The following is a 20910-nucleotide window of genomic DNA, read 5'->3' on the forward strand; positions in this document are numbered from 1 at the left end:
AATTCTCATACAGCAAGTGATTCACTGGAATATCTGGTGTTTCTTTACACACCTGAAATTATATACACACATGATGCTGTACTATATATAAAAACATGTTTTCAGCATCACTATTGGAGGGGTGTATTACTTCCGTTCCTAATAGCAAAAACTTGGACGAATTGAAAATTCACTCCCAAAAGAGTATTGCTAAACCGTTTAAACTGCCTACACCATCATGTAGTCTGTATATTCAGTATATGTTGCAGAAAAACTGTTTCAGGAATGGTTACATTTTTAAACATTGTACTGAAACTGTTCCCAGGTATCTGAGTGACCTGTCGGACCGTATGGTCTCTGAGGGAGCTATAAATACACTTAAAATTACCTTTAAAAGATCAGAGGAATCAGTGAGGAGGAATGATGGGATGGAATGGTCCTATCTTCCCACACCCATCATAGAGGGGTGAACCCTCACCTTGCACCCTATTTAAGAGTGGCATGCTCCCTGGGCAATCTAGGAGGTAATTTGCTTCCCAGAGCTTCTACTGAGACAGCATGACAACATCCTCCAAGACAGGCCTGTGGTTTTATGCCACAACTCAGCTGTTGATTCCTATTCCTTGTCAAGATATAATTAAGGTATTGTCAAACTGAATAGTAAGATAGGGCTTAGGACTAAAAATACTCCTAGTAATTACGGCTTAGGTCTGGAAAACGAAGGCTGGATTTCATTTTGTGAAAGATATAATGCTGTTCTGTAAGATGCTCAAATAACCATGGGAGTGAAAGGTAAACTAAACACACTCTCCTAATTCCCGGTCTAGATGCCAAATTGTAGGAGTAAAGCTGTACAAGTGCATAACATTTAGGGCTTCCTAAACAGAGCTGCATACTCTACAAATACTCAAAGTGGATTTTTCCCATTTTACCAAACTGTTAATTTTCATTTAAAAATACCAAAAGAAAATGGCTTCTTTAGCTATGAACAATATAGATTACACACATGGATTTTTCTGAATGCATCCATAATACCTTTTACCATTCACATGTGTCTATGTACACACCTGAAATTATATACACACATGATGATGTAGTATATATAAACATTTTTTCAGCATCACTATTGGAGGGGTGTACTACTTCCATTCCTAATGGCAGAAACTTGGATGAATTGAAAATTCACCCCAAAAGTGTACTGCTAAACCGTTTAAACTGCCTACACCATCATGTAGTCTGTGTATTCAGTATATGTTGCAGAAAAACTGTTTCAGGAATGGTTACATTTTTAAATATTGTACTGAAACTGTTCCCACAACCAGCCACCTATAAAGCCAGGTATCTGAGTGACCTGCCTACTGTATAGGTCTCTGAAGGAGCCATAAATACACTTAAAATTACCTTAAAAAGAGCTTTTCTATACATTGTGTCATGACTTTAAAGTCTGTTACCTCTTTTTTTTCCAGGTTTAGAAATGAGTACTGGGAGATGTTGGGGGATTAGAGGGACGCTGGGAAATGCTTCTAACCCCTCTTTCCCAATGGTATACAGCTTCTGTTTCTAGTCCTGCAGGGCCAGAAAATAGCTGACTTTAAATATACAATGTTTTGTGTATAGAAAAGCAGTCCCTGGTCCAGGGCTTAATTTTACCTATACTGGAATCTTCTCACCCACCATTGGAAAAACACACTGGCCTATGCTTGGGAAGAGAAGGGGAATGTTTCTCTGGCAAGACAATTTAACGAATGAATAAATGGTAGCTGTAGAAAGCCTCATTACTTCGAGTGGGAAAATCGTGTGATTTATGCAGCTTATGATAAATGAGCACTGATTAATCCTTTGCACAATAGCATCATATATCTTGTTTTAGACCTCCACCTCCCTCTGTTTTTAAAAACATATTTAGAAATAATGTAGAGCGTTCTTAGAAATAATGCTGAGATTCTTCTGTGTCCCTTTGGTAGTAAAGCCCTTAGATTCAGGAATCTAACTGTACAGGCCTTGAAGGTAGGAGAAAAATTCCAACTAATGGTTTAGAAGCCTCCAATAAGTTTCCTAAAATGTCTTTCCTCTACATAATGTTATGATATTAAGGTCCTATGTTTCAGGAGCTTCCAGGCTAGAAGCAGCTTGCTTCCTTATTAAAGATATAACAAACCAATTGCAGGTTCAGCACAGAAAATTATCCATCCCAGGTCTGCAGTCAGTGTAATTTAAGTGGTGGAGGCGGGCCAGGGAGGGTTTGTTTGGAAGCTGTTCCAAGGTTGGTAATATTAGATGTAGTCTTGCAGAGGAAGATGGTAGAGTGGTCAAAGGTGTTTTGACAAATGCCCTTTATCAGATAGAGGTAACCACCACACAGAGGGAAAGAGGTGTGTGGTTAAACAGAGCTCATTAATCTTTTCAAGTCAGCAACATTATAGACATTCTCATTAAAGTTCAGTATATTTTTATAGTATTGTGAGCTGCTCATTCACAAGATGCACCCAATGAATCCATATATTTTATTCTATGATGGCTTTTGATTAGATCTTCATTTCTTGCGCAAAAAAAGGCTTTCTGTAATTAGTTTCTAATTTACACTGCTAAAATTCAACATTATTCAACAGGGAGCCTGCCTTAGCCCCACTGTGCCAAGGGGCTGGCAATCCCATGGGCCGGACTGAAAGCCCTGATGGGCTGGATCCAGCCCGCAGACTGTTTTCTATGAACTGCCACTACATCCAATTCTACAGGACCGCAGCAATGGACTTTAGCATGGAGTTATGAGAGGTAATTTAAGTCCATTGGTTGTCTAGCTGCCAGCTGAAGGAAAAGTCGCCATATAACCAGAGAATGGACAGCAGTGATTTACTTCTAGCTGTGATTCTTGTAAACACCAACCACTGTAGATGAACATAGCGAACAGATTCTCCAATGGCTATCTACACGCCTTGCTTGCTCACAGATGTTTCAACCACTCATATAAGGTTCAAGTTAGGCAAGCCTGGATTTAGACAGGCAGCCTGCAGGGTTCCATTTATTTTGCAATTGCATAAGCCTCCTACACAAATTTTCAAAGCAAATGATGGCTTGATGGAAACAAGCTTAAACAAGGGTACCTGGTACAGAGTACTCTAGGAATCAGCAGACCTCCTAGTGTTTACAACACTGGTCCACACAAGAGTTTGCGACCTCGCATATAGAGTAAGGAAGAAAAACCTTTGTGTGAAAGTTTTGAGGTGGATCTGCGTCATAGTGATGGTCAGTTTATGGGTGGAAGCAGATTAATGAAGCAGGTGAAAGAGCCTTTGAAACCCTGAGAGAACCTTTGAATCTATGTTCAAAACAGACATAAGCCATAAAGAAAGGAGTATTAGACACTGTCTTTTGATCTTAGAAGGCCATTCAGGTTATGAACAATCCTATATGCCTAGAACCAAAAGGAAGCTCCAGCAGCATGTTATGTAGTATGGTCTGCTAAAGAGATCACATTGCAGAAGGGGGCCACTGTATATTTGTGAATGAATCCTTGAACAGTTCATTCCCTGGTGCCCTTGGCCTAAATAAAGTAAATACACAAACAGTCCAGGTGCGTCAACAGCATTGTCTCATATCACAATTCAGTCAGTTGGTTGAGAGTGGACCAGTTTCTACATAGGGAAGATGTACATTTCTGCTTTAAATAATCTAGATGTGTGGTGTGTTGCATAAAGGTTTTATAGATGCAGTGTACGAAGGCTTCTGGAGCAGACGATCTCACTTGGGTTCTGTAGCTGAAGCTCCAAAATGCCAGCTTCTTATTTATATAACCTTTTGATATGTATCTCTTTTCCATGCAGCATTAGACACAATTCTCTGGAACAGTTCTTGGTAAAGTCACTTTTCAATTATACTAATTACATATTTAATTACTATATTAGAATTGAAAATACATATTGCTACATTAGCAATGACTATATTGGGTGTCTGAGCCTGAGAAATGCTGGGCATCTGCTACTCCTATTACACTCGGTCAAGATTGTGAGTGCTTGGATTTGAAGCACATATCTAGTCAAGGAGAAACGTAAGTTGTAATTTCAAATCTTTAGATTGCGGACTAGATTCTTATACAATTCAAAAATCTTGCAAATATGTCCATAAGAGAGCTGAACATGAAGTTTTGGGATTTGATAAAAATTATTCCACATTTAAATATTCTTTGGTTGATGAAAGCTCTGAGCTAGCTACATGTACATGTGAGTATGGTCAGGGCCGGGTCACAATTTTAGGTAGGATACAAACAATTATTTCCACAACATAACGGCCTTTTTTTTTTAACCTACTTTAAAAAATAACGGGGTCCCACATATATCAGAAAGACCAATTCTGTTTAATCATTCTCGTTGCCTCTCTTATGAGCAGGAAGCCTGTCACAGTTTAGTTAAAAAGATTAATGTTAATGTACTTACCAGCATATGCAGGGCAGTCACACATCTATTTTTATTTGTACTAACTGTGCTAATCCATAGTGGGATGTAATGACAGCAACAAATATTCATGGAAGACGATTTTGATATGAACTGTGGGTATTAACCACCACTGGTCACCATAGACCACATACACCTAAAATGGAAACTCATTCATTCAAAGGAAAGTTGAATACTCAATAGATAAAAATATTACCGGCTGCCTTTGGTAAAAGCAAACAATAACAAGAGTGTATTAAATGCAAAAGACCATAGTGGTTTTACAGACACAAGCTGCATTCAGTGGGACATTGCTCTAGTGGGAGCTTCCAAAGGCAGTGTGCTTAAAGCAGACAGAGTACCTCTCGGAGCACTGGGAAGAGCAGCTTTTCCTCCCCCCTTTGAAATAGGGTAGTATGTACTCTCTCCTAAGTAGGATCTGCTCCCCTGGTTAATGGAGGACATGGAGGAGGGCATCCTCATGTCTCTGTCCCACTACCCAAGTCCTCCACTATTTTTGGAATATCTACCATGCCAGTGGCACAAGGCGAGATTCTTTGCATTCCTTTGACATGTGCGCTGGAATCATGCTCAGTCCTTGCATGCAAGTGCAGTTTTGTTATGTTCTCTCATCATCCTGGTGCACCTCTGTAGGACCAAACACAATCTTGCTGAGGTAACTCAGTGGTGAGGGCACCTTAAACAAACACAATGAATTCTCTGCCCCGTTTCAAAGTTTTAAGTCTAAGACAAAAACTTTGGAAAATGGTTGCCTAAAGTTAGATACCCATACGCAGGCACCTAAATTGGTTGCCTAACTTTAGGCACCAACATTTGAAACTCTGGGTTATGCTTTTTTAGGATTATGTCAATCAGGTATATGAACAAAACTTCAATTCTGCTTATATTAGCATCATAACTAAAATATTTCAGTAGCAAGATTTAATGCCACCTTCTAAGCTGACCAAAGATTCTGGGCCATCACAGAAGTAAGCTTTTGCTTTTGTTTTCTAGCATTAACTATTGTATTTGAAAGAGCTTCTAAATTAGGTACATACAATTTATCCCTCATGAGTATAAAATTGTTTCCATGTCTAATAATTAGAAGAATAATGAGGATTATTTAAAGGGTAGCTGTTTTAAACAATGAAGCCACAACTCAGTGGAATTGCTTTTTCCCCCCTTCTCCATTTTTCTTGTACAATGAATCACCCAGATTCTAGGCACCCAGATTCTACTTTGCAGGCTACAAAAGCTTCTTCTGTGCAGAGATGGGAGGGAAGGGGACAAGAGTTATGCCTCTGGTTTCTAGGAGACCTGTCATGAAGGGTGGGCGAGAGTATGCCATAAGAGGAGCAGGGCAGGGCTGAAGGATCCTAACAGCCTCCTCCCAAGAAAGGAGGGGTTGGGCCCTTGCAGGGTATTGCAGCTTCAAGGCTGCAGTAGCAACTCTGGTGCAGTTGCATGTTTCCACGAGAGCTTTGGTGGGGTGTCCCCGCCCAGAATGGCAGACTTGCAATGAATTTCTATTACTCTAAAGGGACTGCTACACAGCAAAAGCAAAGCAAAACAAAACAAAACAAAAAATGAAGCAGAGAGTCTCAGAGCCTGGGTCAACTGACTCGGGCTTGAACAGTGAAGAAGAGGGTCTCAGAGCCCAGGCCCCTGCCCGAGCGGGGAAGTCTACACTGCTATTTTTAGCCTTCCAGTGTGATCCCCAGTCAGCTGCCCCTGACTTTGAGACTTGCTGCTGCAGGGCTTTTTTTGCAGTGTGGACTTACCCTAAAATGGTGTATTTCTTAGGGGCCAGTTTTCAGAGATGCTGAAAGCCCAACTCCCCTTGACTGAAATGGGAGTTGAGGGAACTCAATACCTTGCAGGATCAGACCCTTAGCATGGAATGGTCTTCAGTGCAAGTTGTGGGCATTCAGCACCTGACAGAATTAGGCCTGGGACTGAGAACCATGAATTACTGATCTGTAACTCTGATTCTGACGCAGGACCTCTAAACAAATGTCCCTTAATCTCTCTGCTTCTGCTTTCTCGTTTGTAAACTGGGGACAGGAATGCTTACTTCCCTTACAGGTGATTGATCAGGATTAAATAAAATATGATTTTCATTTGCAGATCAAAAGTGCTTTTATAGGGCACAGCATTATGTTGGCATGTGTGTGTCAAGCAACCATGTGGTGTATATTTTCCTACATCATATCTCTTAATCTGACTAGGAAAAAGAAAATCTTGCAGTGAAAAGATACAGTATCTATTCTTCTCACTCAGACCTAGCAAAGATAAATATTGGACCATTCTTCTTCCACAGAAATAGTTGAAAAGAAGTAACATGAAGAAAAATGTCAAAACTAGAAATGTAAAGAACCAAGCATTTAACAGCTTTATTTAAGTAGCAGGAGTGTTCAACAACATTTACTGCTTTGGGACCATAAGTCATATTTTTAGAACACTTCTTGTAATACCAAGTGCTCATGATAAATCAAAAACTCTTGGCATTAAAGGTGAATGTACTGAACGTATCTGACAAAAAAGAGGATGGTTTTGATCTTCCTGCACTTATAAATGATAAAAAAACATAAGAGGTAAGCATGTTTAGTGCTCCATTCAGTCAATGGCACTCAGGCTGCAATTCTAAAATCTAATATGCCTCCAAAGATTGTGAGACAAGGTGGGTGAGGTTATATCTTTTGTTGAACCAATTTCTGTTGGTGAGAGACACAAGTTTTCAAGCCACACAGAGCTCTTATTCAGGTCTTCTTCAAAATCTCTGTGGCTTGAAAGCCTGTCTCCCCCACCTTGCCTCTCTAATATCCTGGGACTGACACAGCTACAACTACACCCCATGTCCTATGACATTCTTGCTTGCAGAAGGGTGTGAAGGACAGGGAATATGGCTGTATGAATCTGGGAATTTTGGAACCCAACCTCGCTGAAAATTAGTCATTAACATCTCCAAAGCAGATTCAAGGGGACCTTGCAGGATCAGACCCTTAGCATGGAATGGTCTTCAGTGCAAGTTGTGGGCATTCAGCACCTGACAGAATTAGGCCTGGGACTGGTACCCTCCACCTAATGCAATCTGATTTGGTAGTGTTAGGCTGATTTTGCACTGGTATGAATGATAGCTTAAGTTTCAGGGAAACAGTGAACTGGGCCTTGAGTTCTCTGACCTGATCACTATCTTAAATTAGCTCTTGCCGAGCCTAAAAGCACATATCCCATGGACTCCATCTTAGGCTCTCTTTTTTTCCCCAGGGATTCTCCTCTGCAAGATGCACTCTATAAATAAGTATAGAGAGCACCCAACAGGCTGCAGCTACTCCTGAGCATAAGAGGGCCAGCCAGAGTGCTGGTGTGCCTACACACTCCTCAGATCAAGTGCACTGCAGAGGATGGCCAGGCCCTGTTTCCCCCTCTGCACTTGCTGCTTGGGGGGAAGTGTCCCTGCAATTTTATAATATAATAAGCGCAGCTCCTCAGTATGCTGCATTTGCTCTATGCCAGCAAAAAAGCCTCCAGTCACCATCTCTGAGGCACTATGCTTCAGCTCACCTCTCCCCCCCCCGCCCCACCTTTTGTCTGCATCTGATTTAACAAGCTAGAATGAGATCTTTGCACCAGAGTGTGAATTCCAGTACATTCTCATTACCATCCCTGAACTAGTCTTTAGTTTCTATCGGAGGACCAGCAGCCCCATTGTTCTGTTGCAAAAGCTTGTTGGCTCATTGGAACTAGCTGACAATGATCAAATTGCATTTTCAGTATGGATAAACAACCCTTCTGAGTACTATTTGATATCAAAAGTAACTATTGCAATTACATCAAAGTACTCACATTTGAGTACATGTAGATAGCATGAAAAGCCACAAACAACTCTGATTTATTCATAGATACTTTTAACTAAAAGTCACTTGTGACTTGTTAATTGCATTAGCACCTGCAATACTGAGATGAAAATTTCATTTAGAACGTGGAGGAATTCTCTGTATGCTTATTTTTTATCCTTATCTTTCTGCTGAGGACTATGAGTCAATACGGATGGGCCTAAGTCTGTAGGCAAACTTCCAAAGTGATCTTTTCAGTGTCTACTGTATAAAAATCTATACCTGTATTGCTTTGCCTGTTTATTTAACTGTCTTAATCCAGATTGAAATTTAGGATTTCCAGTTTTAGGTTAAGTAACTGATTACATAGTTTTTCTGCTACAATGCAGTGATTTTTTTTAAAATGGCTGATTAATTTGTGTCTTCATTGAGATAACTCCCTTCCCTCACTTTTCCCCACATAAGTATAAAGCTTCTGTGTACTTACTGAAGCACATTTATTTTCTGATTTGTCTTCCACAAAGCCAATTCGGCATGGTGTCCTCTGATTCTGTAGCCAGTAGTCAGTTGACTCTAGTAGACTGTTGCTGCAGAGAACCTGTTAAAATAGATGAATTTACTTAGTTCTAATTCACTTGAAATTATGGCCTGGACTTGCACCCCTTTAAGTCAATGGGAGTCTTGCTAGTGAGTTTCATTTGGGACAATATTGAGACTTTTGGTCATTTTGGAAAAAATGTATACTTAATCAAAACGAGATTACAGACCTTCCTCATAGTCATATCATGTTAACTTCGGAAGTGAAAGGCCTTGAGGATATTTTTTGACTATCAAAACCCCACATTTTTATTGGAATACAGATGCGGGGGCTTTAAACTGGTGGACATAAATAGCAAAAAATGAATTTGGTAAAAAGGCCTTTACAGAAAAGTAACACACCATTTTAATTCTCCCAGCAGTCTCAGGGCTGGAGGCAGTCTCAGGGCTGGAGGCTGCCAGAGGCATGCATATCATTTTCATATCTGAGTGCTCACTTGAGAAGTTGGAAGTAGTTAGGTATCATTCACTGAACTCACTCCTGTGTCTGTTGAAGTCAGTGAGGGTTTTGCCATTTACTCTAGTAAGACTAAGAGTTCCCCTTATGAGTTCAACACTGCAGCCCTTACAGACCCATGGTCTCCATTAGGAGTTTTGGCAAAGTAAAGACCAAGTGATTGTGCCTCTTCTGCCTATCTTTGCCCTGTCACTAAAGGCCACTTACAATGTTTGTAGACTAGAAAGAGTCAAAGCTAGTCTTACAAGGTGGGTGGTGCAGCCTCTAGAATTAATTTAATCCCTTATGTTGCTATTCCTTGACAAATATGGAACACAATGTCCAACAGAGCCAAATAATCTTTTTGATAAAGAAATCTCTCCTATATTATGTATTTTCATTACTAAAACAGATTTGCAAGCTATTACACTTACCATAACAAAAAAGGGTATTTTCTTTCTGAATGTGGCATGACATATTTTATTGAAATGCCTCAAATTTGTAAGACAGAAATTCTTTTGAAACTGTGACTCACATTACACATGCTGATTTTGCCAAAGAATTGTACCAGTATGTGTTTAGGAGTATGTTCTCATTTGCTTCACAATTTATGTGGGCCAAAATAGCTATATTTGGAAATAGGTGGACTGATACTACAGTAAGCTGATTGGCCAGCTGCAGAAAGTGTCCTAACATGAACTGGGGGAATGGCTGAAAATGTGTGAGATCTCCAATCACCCTTCCAAGGGAAGGGAACAGAACAAACCACATGATACATGCACCATCTAGGGAGAAAGAAGTCCTGCAGCCTGGGATGCAGGAGACCTGAGTCCTATTTCTCACTCTGCCATAGGAAGTCTATGTTGTCTTGGACAAGTCAGTTAGTCATTCTGTGCCTCAGTTCCCAATCTGTAAAATGGGGATAATAGCACTTTCCTACCTCCCAGAGGTGTGGAGAGGATAAATACATTGAAGACTGAGGCATTCAGATATTGCAGTAATAGCAGCCACAGAACTTCCTTGGGAAGATTGATCTCATACTGGAGATTGTATGCATTCCTTATGCATACAATACCTATGAGCAGGGCCGGCTCCAGGGTTTTTGCCGCCTTAAGCAGCAAAAAAAAAGTCGCGATCAGCTCTACCGCCGCCATTTCAGTCTGTGGCAGCAATTCGGCTGCTGGTCCTTCCCTCTGACAAGGAGTGAGGGATGTGCCGCCCCTCTCCGTTGGCCACCCCAAGCACCTGCTTGCTGGGCTGGTACTTGGAGCCGGCCCTGCCTATGGGTGCATCCAGACTACCCGCCAGATCGGCGGGTAGCCATCGATTTATCAGGGATTGATATATCGCGTCTCCTGTAGACTCCTGTCGACTCTGGAACTCTGCCAGGGTGAGCAGAGGTAGCAGAGTCAACAGGGGAAGCCGCAGCCGCCGATCCCGCGCCATGAGGACGGGAGATAAGTCGAAATAAGATACGTTGACTTCAGCTACGCTATTTCCGTAGCTGAAGTTGCATATCTTACATCGACAAAGCCCCCCCCCCCCCGCAGTGTAAACCAGGCCTATGAGAACTTTCTGGAACATAATAAAACTGGAAGGGTTGGGATAACTGTTGTGAGCACTTGTTTTACATGGATATTCTGGATTTTATAGGTGAAATATAGGAGGAAACAGACACAAAACAACATAAAATTCATTAGTAAGAACACAAAGATATCACCTGCACTGGAGAATTATCTCATGACAATTTTTCATATGTTCGTCATCTATGCCCAGTCTATATCACAAGCTGCCTGGCTCCATTCCTCCCACAGCACAGGAGGATGGTAGTAGCTTCTATCTGTGTAAACACTATTACTATTTAAAACAGGCTAGGATTCTGAGTAGCAGGATGGATTATTCAGAGATAGCATTTTACCCATGCTTTAAATGTGGCCATCCTGGCAAAGATGGAGACTTTTCAATTACCTTTAAAATGGGGCTGAATTGTTATTCTAGGCCACCACCACATTTCTGTTATCAGTCCTGGAGGTGCAGCACACAATACACAGCCCAGGTAGAGTTGGGGCAAAGGTGGTTCTAAGATACCTTTGCACCCTCTGGATTTGGGGCTGGTGCCTGCACTGCTAGTGCTGCTCCACAAGATGGAGCTGCCAATCATCCTGGTGATGTGACCTATGGGAACTCTCCTTTCATCTCTAGCTACACTCCTACAATGGTGCTTTTGAGGAGCCCGAGTACTGCTGTCTACAGCAGTTTTGCACACTGCTTGCACCAAGGAATTCTCCCCAGCTGGCTGAGGTCCTTCCTCATTCTTTATATAATGCTGCAGCAGAATACAGGGGCATAGTGTGGGAAGAATCCCTCACATAGAAAATGCCTATACAGAGCATGCATGCAATTTCCTGCTCCAGCAACCTGGTACACTTCCTCATCTGTAGATTTTTCCATGGAAAGGGGTCATTTGGCCTTAATACTTTAAAAAGGATTAGACAATTGCAGGAATAAGAATAGCAAGAGCAGTGACACTAGCTATAAACCACCTTGTGTGGTTAATCATCTTCACCCTGTAGGGATATCGGAAAGCATATCTGTGAAATGGATTTATGTTTCATTCTGATTTCTTACAATTCTTGCATAACATGAACTATGCACTAACTTCTCCTCACTCTTGTTTATTAAATAATAAAGTGCTATGTTTTAAAACCATACATTTACTACCATGTTTAAAGTAATCAAAATGCAAGTAGCTTGCTTTATCACTGTGCTGGGATAAAATTATAAAACAGTGCTTGACTTTCAATCTTATTGTGAATGAACCTTGCAAATTCTGCTCTAATAATACACTTTCAGTGGAAAACAAGAGCTATCTCTGAGCTCTAATAGCTTCTGTCACTATTGTGCAGCCTTTTATACTGACGTCCCACTAAAGACAAAAAGAAGGTAGTAGGCAGGTACTGTACTACTGGATATGGTGAGTATGATGTATGTTTGTTTACCAAAAGTCATCCTGGAGAGAGTAAAAAGCAAGACCCTTCTCTGTGATGCACTGTGCTTATCTGTATTGCAAATAAATCAATAATTCCATTACAAAAATGACTTGTAACAAGCAATTCCAAATGATACTCAACTGACAACATCCACTAAGTAGCAACTAGAGGATGGTCTCCATGTAGGTTGGGAGGTTTTCAGGACTATGCTTTGCTTAAGTAAAATTTCCCCTCCATATGTTGTGAATGGTCCCTGGAATGCTTCCCATGTGTCGCAACAGCCTCCCTGAAATATTCTTGGGCAGTACAACACCACACTACCAGAACTCCTACCTGTGGCCAATATCACGCACTTGTTAGAAAGCAGGCAGCCTGTTGCACCCACATGGAGCCTCAGTGACTTCGGGGGGGGGGGGGGGGCTCCGCATAGGTGCAGCACGGAGGCCACATGCTCTTAATTGATATGGGCCTATAGTAGCTGCTGTCCACTGAGGAGGCTCCTTTGACTTGTTTGACTCGGGGCAGATAGAGGGGAGGAACTAATACAAAACTGCCTATGATAACTAGACTCTGAGAGCAGAGCCATATTCAGTCCTTTATGTGAGCAGGTGCAACTCTGTTGAGAGACTGCGTGATTGTTATTATTCACCTCCAAAGAGAGTAGTAGTCTTCCTTGTGCTCAGTGCTGTACACTGTGGCTATGATGTGGTCACAATCTCAAGGATGTTACATTTTAAATTAGATGATAAAATTAAAATCCTCTGAGCCTGATTCACCACTGATTTTTTTGCACTCTCGATACTCACTTGCATACACACAGCACATGCTTAACAGGTGTAAAATGCTCCCATTCTGAATTTGGTAACAGTCTGTCTCCTTCACACAGCTGTAAGTGATTACACTAGGTGTAAGGCATTGGGGAGTCAGACCCAGTGAGCTGGGGGTATGTACAGGCTTTATGGACTGCTCTTCCAAGGTGCAAATGCTGGTTTTACATCTGAAGACTGGACACTATATTTAGCAATCCATTCAAGTTCTTCAGGAAAAAATATATTTACATAAAAGGTTCCTGGCTACCAAAACACAGGGATATTAACTTCATCCTTTCCATTTGATATTGGTTTATGAAAACAACAGCTAACACGTCCTAATGTTTATAGTAGGGAGAAGAAGGTAAACTAAGAGCTACCTCTATGTCGAAAGAGGCCAAATAGTTGGGAGTCGTTGGTCTGTCCAGGAAAGGGTAACAAAGAAGTAAGTGTGTCCAAACTTCACAACAAATCATGGCCTTCAAAATACCTGTTCCTAAAGTTTAAGGAACCTTAAATCCATAGAGAAACTTTCCTTGTGCCCTCTAAGGCCAGTTTTTCTGGGATAGAGTCACAGAAAGCAGATATCCTTCCCTAAGATCAAAAAGTGGTCAGTCTGCTTTTCCAAAATAATATATATGGAGCTATATCTATCTCATAGAACTGGAAGAGACCTTGAAAGGTCATCAAGTCCAGCCCCCTGCCTTCACTAGCAGAACCAAGTACCATCCCTGACAGATTTTTGGCCCAGATCCCTAAATGGCCCCCGCAAGGACTGAACTCACAACCCTGGGTTTAGCAGGCCAATGCTCAAACCACTGAGCTAAAGCAAAGAAAATAAATTGGATAAAAGAATAATCAATACAAGCAGCAGAATATGGGTGAGATTAGGAAAATACAAGGGGGAGGTTGGGATAAGATGGTAAAAAAAGTTTAACTACATTTAGGGGCAATTACTAATGGTCCAGTAATTAACTAGGAACATAGGAACTGCCATTCTGGATCAGATCCAAGGTTCATTTAGTCCACTACCCTGTCTCTGACAGTGACCAACACCAGATGATTCAGAGGAAGATATGAAAACCCAGTGGTAGGCATTTGTGAAATAATTTTCTCCCACATTAGGTCTCATCCTGATTTCTAATAGAGATTGGCTTAAACCCTCAAGCACAAGGCTTAATGTCCTTCCAAAACGTGATATAATTAATTATGACAACTTTGGATAGTCTTTATCCATATACGGTAAATGTCCAATCCTTTTTCTGAATCTTAAATTCTTGGCCTCAACAATTCCTGTGGCAATAAGCACCACAGTTCAATTACAAGATGCAACTAGAAACAGAGTGAGGATGGTGGGACTAGGCGATGCAAAGGAAAGGAACATGTTAATCTGCCTAGAGCCCAGCACTACTATTCTATGGCAGAAGTGAGAATTCACTACATCAAAATATTTACTGAGAAAAGCTAATTGTGCAAACCACAAAAAGAGTCCAGATCATCTTTCTAGGGGACCACCCATTAGAAGTGGCTCAGGGGAAAACTGTGCAAGGATTCCTTCACAGAACCAAGCTACCACTGGCTAGGTCCCGATGAAGCTGCAGAGGGAAATCAGAAAGCTATTTTTTATTACCCTATGGGGACTGGGCCCATAACCTTTACTACCATAAGCCAGCAATCATAACACTGACCTATGCAGGCAGCTAATATAGCTACCTATATTAGCTCCCACGTAAATCTCCACACAGAAACCATAGTGCCATGAAGTACAGTGCCTTCCGCAAGGCCTCTTCTCTACAGACACCTATGGAGGGGCATTCACATTGGGCCGGATAGAATGGAATGGTAAGTATTGGTCCTTCTCTCTACCTTGCAGAAAAGGGGAATAACTAATTTGTGGAGGGGGCCCTCCACATGCTATTCTCTAGAAGACTATCCAGACCCTGGAATACAGATCTATGACAAATACCTTCAAACCACAAGTGTGTTTAGTGATCACAAATATGCCAATGTGACCCAAGACTTTGTACCGAGAATGGCAAAGCCTTGAATTTTAAAACAGTCCTTTCCTTGGGGGAATGCTGCCTATTCTTGTTTACTAGTTCATTGACTCTGCACTCGATAAATACCATACCTTCTGCCTCAATGAAAATACAGTCCTGCTACCATAATTAACTCAGACTAGATGCATAAACTAAAACATCATGCATGCCACAGAAGCATGTCTCCTCTTGCCTTTGCAAAGTGTTAATCATTTTTTGATCTATTTGTGCTGAAATCTTGAAATAGATCTTATTGCTGTTGAAAGAATGTTTCTGCCCCCTGGAACCTCTTCATTTTAAAACTGTCACCACTCTAGATCTCAGACTGTTGCCAATACAGAGTAACCCAAGGGAACTCTATGATCCTGCTCAAAGCTAGAAGTAGCTGGGAAAAGGTCACTATCTTTATCTATAAATTACTCAGTAAAGTCTAAGGCAAAGTCAATCATATTCTCCTTTGCCGAGACATCAGAAATTACAGCAATTAATGGGTATGTGCACACTGCAATTAAACACCCATGGCTGGCCTGTGTCAGCTTGAGCTCCAGATGGTCCCAGCTGTCTACACTGCAAATGTACAGCCCCACAGCCTGAGCCCTACAAGCCCAAGTCAGCTGACATGGGCCAGCTGTAGGTGTTTAATTGCAGTCTACACATACCTGACTTTCTATTCCTATTTTCTAAGTCTTTCTTCAAGATACAAAAAATTTAAAAACAATGTATCTTATGTAATAGGTCGTAGAATTCTTCCACTTTCACAACTTCTAGTCCTCAGGAACTAAAGTTCTAACTCCTGTCAGAGATACTTTCCTGTGCATATGAAATTGCCTCTTTGAGCTTAAACATCCCGGCAAGAGGTAAACTGACATACTTGCATTTTGAATTTCCTTTAAAATCATGGGTAATGCTATTAATCACTTTGGGTCTTTCTTCCCCATAACACAGCCCCTCTTTCAGAGCCTAGGGGACAGTGTGTGGAACTTGGAGTCAGAAGTCTGATGGTGCCCTGCCACAGACTTGGTGAGTGATCTTGGGCCAGTTATTTTAACTTTCCATACACCAGTATCCCCATCTGTATATATATAAGCACTGGATAAGAGCTATTCTCATTCTTTAACAACAGCCAGTGCTCCCCTGTCTTGCCTTCTAACAAGGTTCTAATTACGGCTTTAAGATATATTCCTCCTCTTCCTCCACCTACCGCCCCCCCCAAACTTCCCTAAGGGTGGCTTCCCACCTTCATTGACAAAACAGTTGTGGCTTGTGGCAACATTTATTAATTTAATAACCCAAAAAAGTGAGCTGGGGACTCAAAGCTCCACTCCTACCCAATCCTCTGCTACTGGGTCACCACATGCTTCTTCCATCCCCTTTTAGGGAACCCTGTTTTAAGTGAAAGCATATGCTGATCATAGGTAATGTTCCTGAATTAATGCTTGAAAAGGTCACATGTTAGGCCTGAGGGTATAGACAAAATGGCTCAGGATAAGTTGATAGTTCAGGTGTCTATTGAAATTGTCTATTCAAGGAGTCTATTCAACTACATTCAACTTGTTTGTTTTTATAATTCTTTTCATGACAGAATCTGGGGATGAGGCTGTGTAATGGGTGTTCCCTCCCCCAGGCAGAGCAGGTTATTAGGACAATTAACTTGATAGGCTGCACCTGTGGGAGAGCCAAATGAAGCCCATATGCGCGGGGCAGGCGGAGTTTGTATACAGCTGGCAAGCTGAGAACAGAAGAGGGTTGTAGGGAAAATAGGCTGTAGTTGCTTTTTGGAAGAAGGGATTTGTGCTTGGTTACAGAGCCTGGCAAGAAAACCAAAGAATAGTTTTACAGTGACTCCCTAGGAGAAGTGTGTTTTGGCTTGTAAACCCAGAGAAGGGAAAGAGTCTGGGGAAATAGCTGGAACCCAGAATAGTGGCATAGGACCTGGCCTGGAAGTAGAAGACTAGACCAGCATAAAGACAGCTGACCCAGTGGGATTTTGATACCCCCCAAAGAAGAAAACTATAGTGACCTGGCTGGAGGGACCTCCATGGCTTGTGAGGAGGGAGGCAGCTGACCTGAATGGTGAGTCCTCAGAAGCAGTCATAAGGAGGCATCCAGTGGTGAGTGAGCTCTAACTGGGTAGAAAGGCAACATCATCACATGGGAGGTTGGTTTGCAAGTAAATTCAGGACTCTTCTCCTCAGGCTAGCTATGAGCAAATAGCATCAGTGGGATGATCTCACTTAGCCAGATTCTGCCCTCTGATCTGCATAGCTCCCACTGGAGTTGTATGCATGTATCTAAGTGCAGAATTTAGCCCAGGCTTTGGAAGTGCAGAGAAGGGTACAACATGCAGGTGCTTTTGTCCACTTCTAGAACTAGTTTCAAAGAGTAAGTCTCCTTCCTGTTGTAGGAGGAGGCCTGAGATCACAGCTGTTAGTCAGGCAGATTGGATTGCATGAGGGTGAGGGGAAGAGACTGACCAGAATAAAGTTTTGGGTGAAATACTGATAAACTGCTTGAGCTTGCTTCTCATTTGCTACAGATCATGATGCTAGCTGGCCTCCCTTACAAATGACATTTTCAGCATATATGCTTCTCATCTGATTCTTTCCTCCTTGCTTTTTGTCTGTCAGAAGATTTGCTGTTCCTTTTGGTTTCAATGGTTTGCTCTTGTTTTGTTGTATAATGCTTTAATGCAATGCCTTCAATCCACAGCTGCAGCCTAACTGTTTGGTACTGCATCTGGGGAAGTGGACAAGGTGGCTTTAAGCTACCTTTTTGCTTCCTGGATTCTTGAGTCATCTGATGACGAGTTCATCCCCCAGTGCAGTTGACAGCAGCCTCATGGCTGTTCTAAGCTATACTTGACACTAGTGGGCTCAAAGGCCTGTTCTAGCAGCTGAGCACAGCTAAGGTGCAGCAGCATTCTGGCTACCCTCCCAGGGCTGGCCCACAACATTTTGGTCCCTCAGCCCACACTGCTTCCAGCAGCTCCCATTGGCCCGGAGCAGCGATCCGCGGCCAGTGGGAGCTGTGATCGGCTGGACCTGCGGACGGGGCAGGTAAACACACCGGCCCGGCCCGCCAGGGGCTTTCCCTACACAAGTGGTGACCCCTGTTTGAGAAACCCTGATCTAGCACTTGGTTAAAGAATTCAACTTTGAATTGTTGTTTGGGGTCTCTTATGGGATTATCCCATGCCTCATGATCAAAATGTCATCATCTTCAGTGACTCTTGTATTCTTGAATGGGTGGGAAAATAGCTTCAGTGTGAAGTTCCTCTGCCAACCTCTGTGCACTCTTCAGAACGTTTTGAAGTCCCTCAAGACTGTAGGTATGATTTTGCTTTGTCCAGTTGTTCCATTGTTCCAGATATATCAAGGTCAACACCTTGGAGTCTCTTGCTTACGTTTATTTCAAACAGTATGTCATGCCACAACACTAAGCCACACAGAAATTTGAAGTTCTGTATGTTTCTGCTGATTCCATTTCCCTCTGCCACAATTCTTCCACAAACAGTTCCTGTCATAGCATTATCCTCCATAATGGCAACTATGGCATCATCTATCGTCCCAATCTGGTAGGCTTTATCGCCTCCACTTGACTTTCCCATCATGTGGCACTCAGTGGTTTCAGTGTCAGACAGGATGTTCCCAGATGTTGCTTCAAAATTTGCCATCGAGTTGATGCAGAGAAAAATACATAGATGCTTTGAACTGCATTAAAAAAAATCAGCCTCACTAGAAGCTGATGCTGCATCACTGACCAGCAAGTTCAATGAATGAGAAATGCATGAGACAAAAAAAGCTTGAGGGTTTAACTCTCGGATCTGAGTCTGCTCTCTGTTGGCACCATTATTGTAGCCCTGACCTGTCATGTCAGCTATCGCAATTCCCATATCTTCCAGCTTTTTAAGAAGCACATTTGTCATACCAGCTCCTGTAGTATCATCAATGTCAATAACTTCTAGAAAATGCTCTCTGACAGTCACCACTGCAGGGACATTTTCACTAGGTTCTGTTACAAAACGCACCATTAAAGTCATTTGTTTCGTATGGCTGATGTCAGGTGTGCAGTCCAGAATAACCAAGTAATATCTTGCTGACTTCAGATATGCCACAATCTTCTGTTTGACTTTTGTTGCCAATAACTCTATGATCTCATTTTGAATTGTTTTTCCAAGGTAATGGTGTATGTACATGCCTTGGGTGGTGACTCTTCTTAGATGCTCCTGGAGTACAGCATCAAACTCAGCCATCAGCTCCACAATTTAAAGGAAGTTTCCATTGTTTGGTGCACACAGCTGATCTGAAGTGCCACACAGTGCTGGGTCTCACAATGGCAATGAGCCTTTTCAGAACGTTTTGCCAGTAAAGAGACTGTGATGCAATCTTCTCTTGATGCTGTTCATCTATGGTGGCCTTTAACCTTAGTCTCATCTCAAGCTCTTTCTACCTATGGAATGCTCTCTGGTGACTTGCTGCCTTCTCATGGCATGCCAGATCTCTAGCCAGATTCTTCCAGTCCTTTGTTCCCGTAGAACCCAATGTGGCTGGAACATTAGACTGGAAGAGTTTGCAACAAAAACAGTATGGAGCATTCTGGGTTTTTGAGTACATAAGCCATGGTCTCTCCACTTTGTCACTATTGGGGATTTCACGCCAGTAATGTGTTGGATGGAAACTTCTATTTTCATTTTCTTTTGGGGAACATGAAGTTTTTTTCACTTGCTATGGCCCATGCGGTACAAGGAAGTCCCTCAGGCTACTGCTCAAGTGGGTCCACAGTCCTGAATCATCTAGACTTAAGGAACTAAACTCGGCAGCAGCTGTTTCTTGCACCTCATCGTCCCCTCTGCAACCTATGGAAATCAGTAGCAAAGAGAGTAGCGTCTGGGGCTATGTTATCCCTTCCAAGGAGATGAAGGAACTAGGGGTCAGAGTTGATGTGGAGGCACAGGGGCCTCTATGCAGATGCCCTGGGCCTCCCACAGATCTGAGTGTAGGAGAAGATGCCAGTCTGTGGGAAGGATCATGGAAGTTGCTAGAGACTCTTCCTTGGGGTTGGGGCAAACTATGCCACGTAAGAACAACATGGGGGAATCTTGGCAACAGAATCCTTGTGGATATCTTCTCACTCAGAACCCCCCTTCTATTGTATTTTCTGTGGAAAGGGATAATCTGGACCATTGTGTGGTATCTAAGGGTAATGTTGACTGACAGTAACTAGTACATATCTACATACACACTATGTAGAGAGAGCGAGAAAATGCATGAACAGTTGGACTTCTTGATAACTAGAAGTTAACATCATGTGATGACCTTTATTTGGAAAGGCCACTTTTCCTTCATTTGCAAGGGATATCTCAGGTTTGTCCTAGGATGTCAATGTCCCAAGATAATTATCTCTATGCTGACAATATATAAAGGTAATAATTGGAGATATACCAATCTCCTAGAACTGGAAGGGACCTCAAAAGGTCATTGAGTCCAGCCCCCTGCCTTCACTAGCAGGACCAATTTTTGCCCCAGATCCCTAAGTGGCCTCCTCAAGGATTGAACTCACAACCCTGGGTTTAGCAGACCAATGCTCAAACCACTGAGCTATCCCTCCCCCCAAGGTCAAAGTCTCTTGTATTTACTAGAATCTTATTTAATTTTTGAGGATATAATCTTCTTCCAGCCAACATGTGGCTGTGAGGATAAGGAATCTCAGCCACTTGTGTATTAATTTGCAGGATCAGGTCCTACATGGCACTAGTTAGTTTTTCTAATGTAATTTGGACACATCTGCTTCTCAAACT

The 20910-nt window shown here is 42.1% G+C and overlaps 1 protein-coding gene across 1 annotated transcript in view; it reads right to left on the reverse strand.

Moving 5' to 3' along the window:
- Window positions 1–20910, reverse strand: part of LOC123377665 (SPHK1 interactor, AKAP domain containing) — a 110459-nt gene that overhangs the window by 50843 nt on the left and 38706 nt on the right. Inside the window, exon 3 of the mRNA XM_045030843.1 lies at window positions 8730–8840. Within this exon, the coding sequence (XP_044886778.1) occupies window positions 8730–8840 (111 nt within the window). The remainder of the gene's footprint in view (window positions 1–8729; window positions 8841–20910) is intronic.

This window comes from Mauremys mutica, chromosome 9, assembly GCF_020497125.1.
Source record: "Mauremys mutica isolate MM-2020 ecotype Southern chromosome 9, ASM2049712v1, whole genome shotgun sequence".
NCBI classification, from domain to species: domain Eukaryota; kingdom Metazoa; phylum Chordata; order Testudines; family Geoemydidae; genus Mauremys; species Mauremys mutica.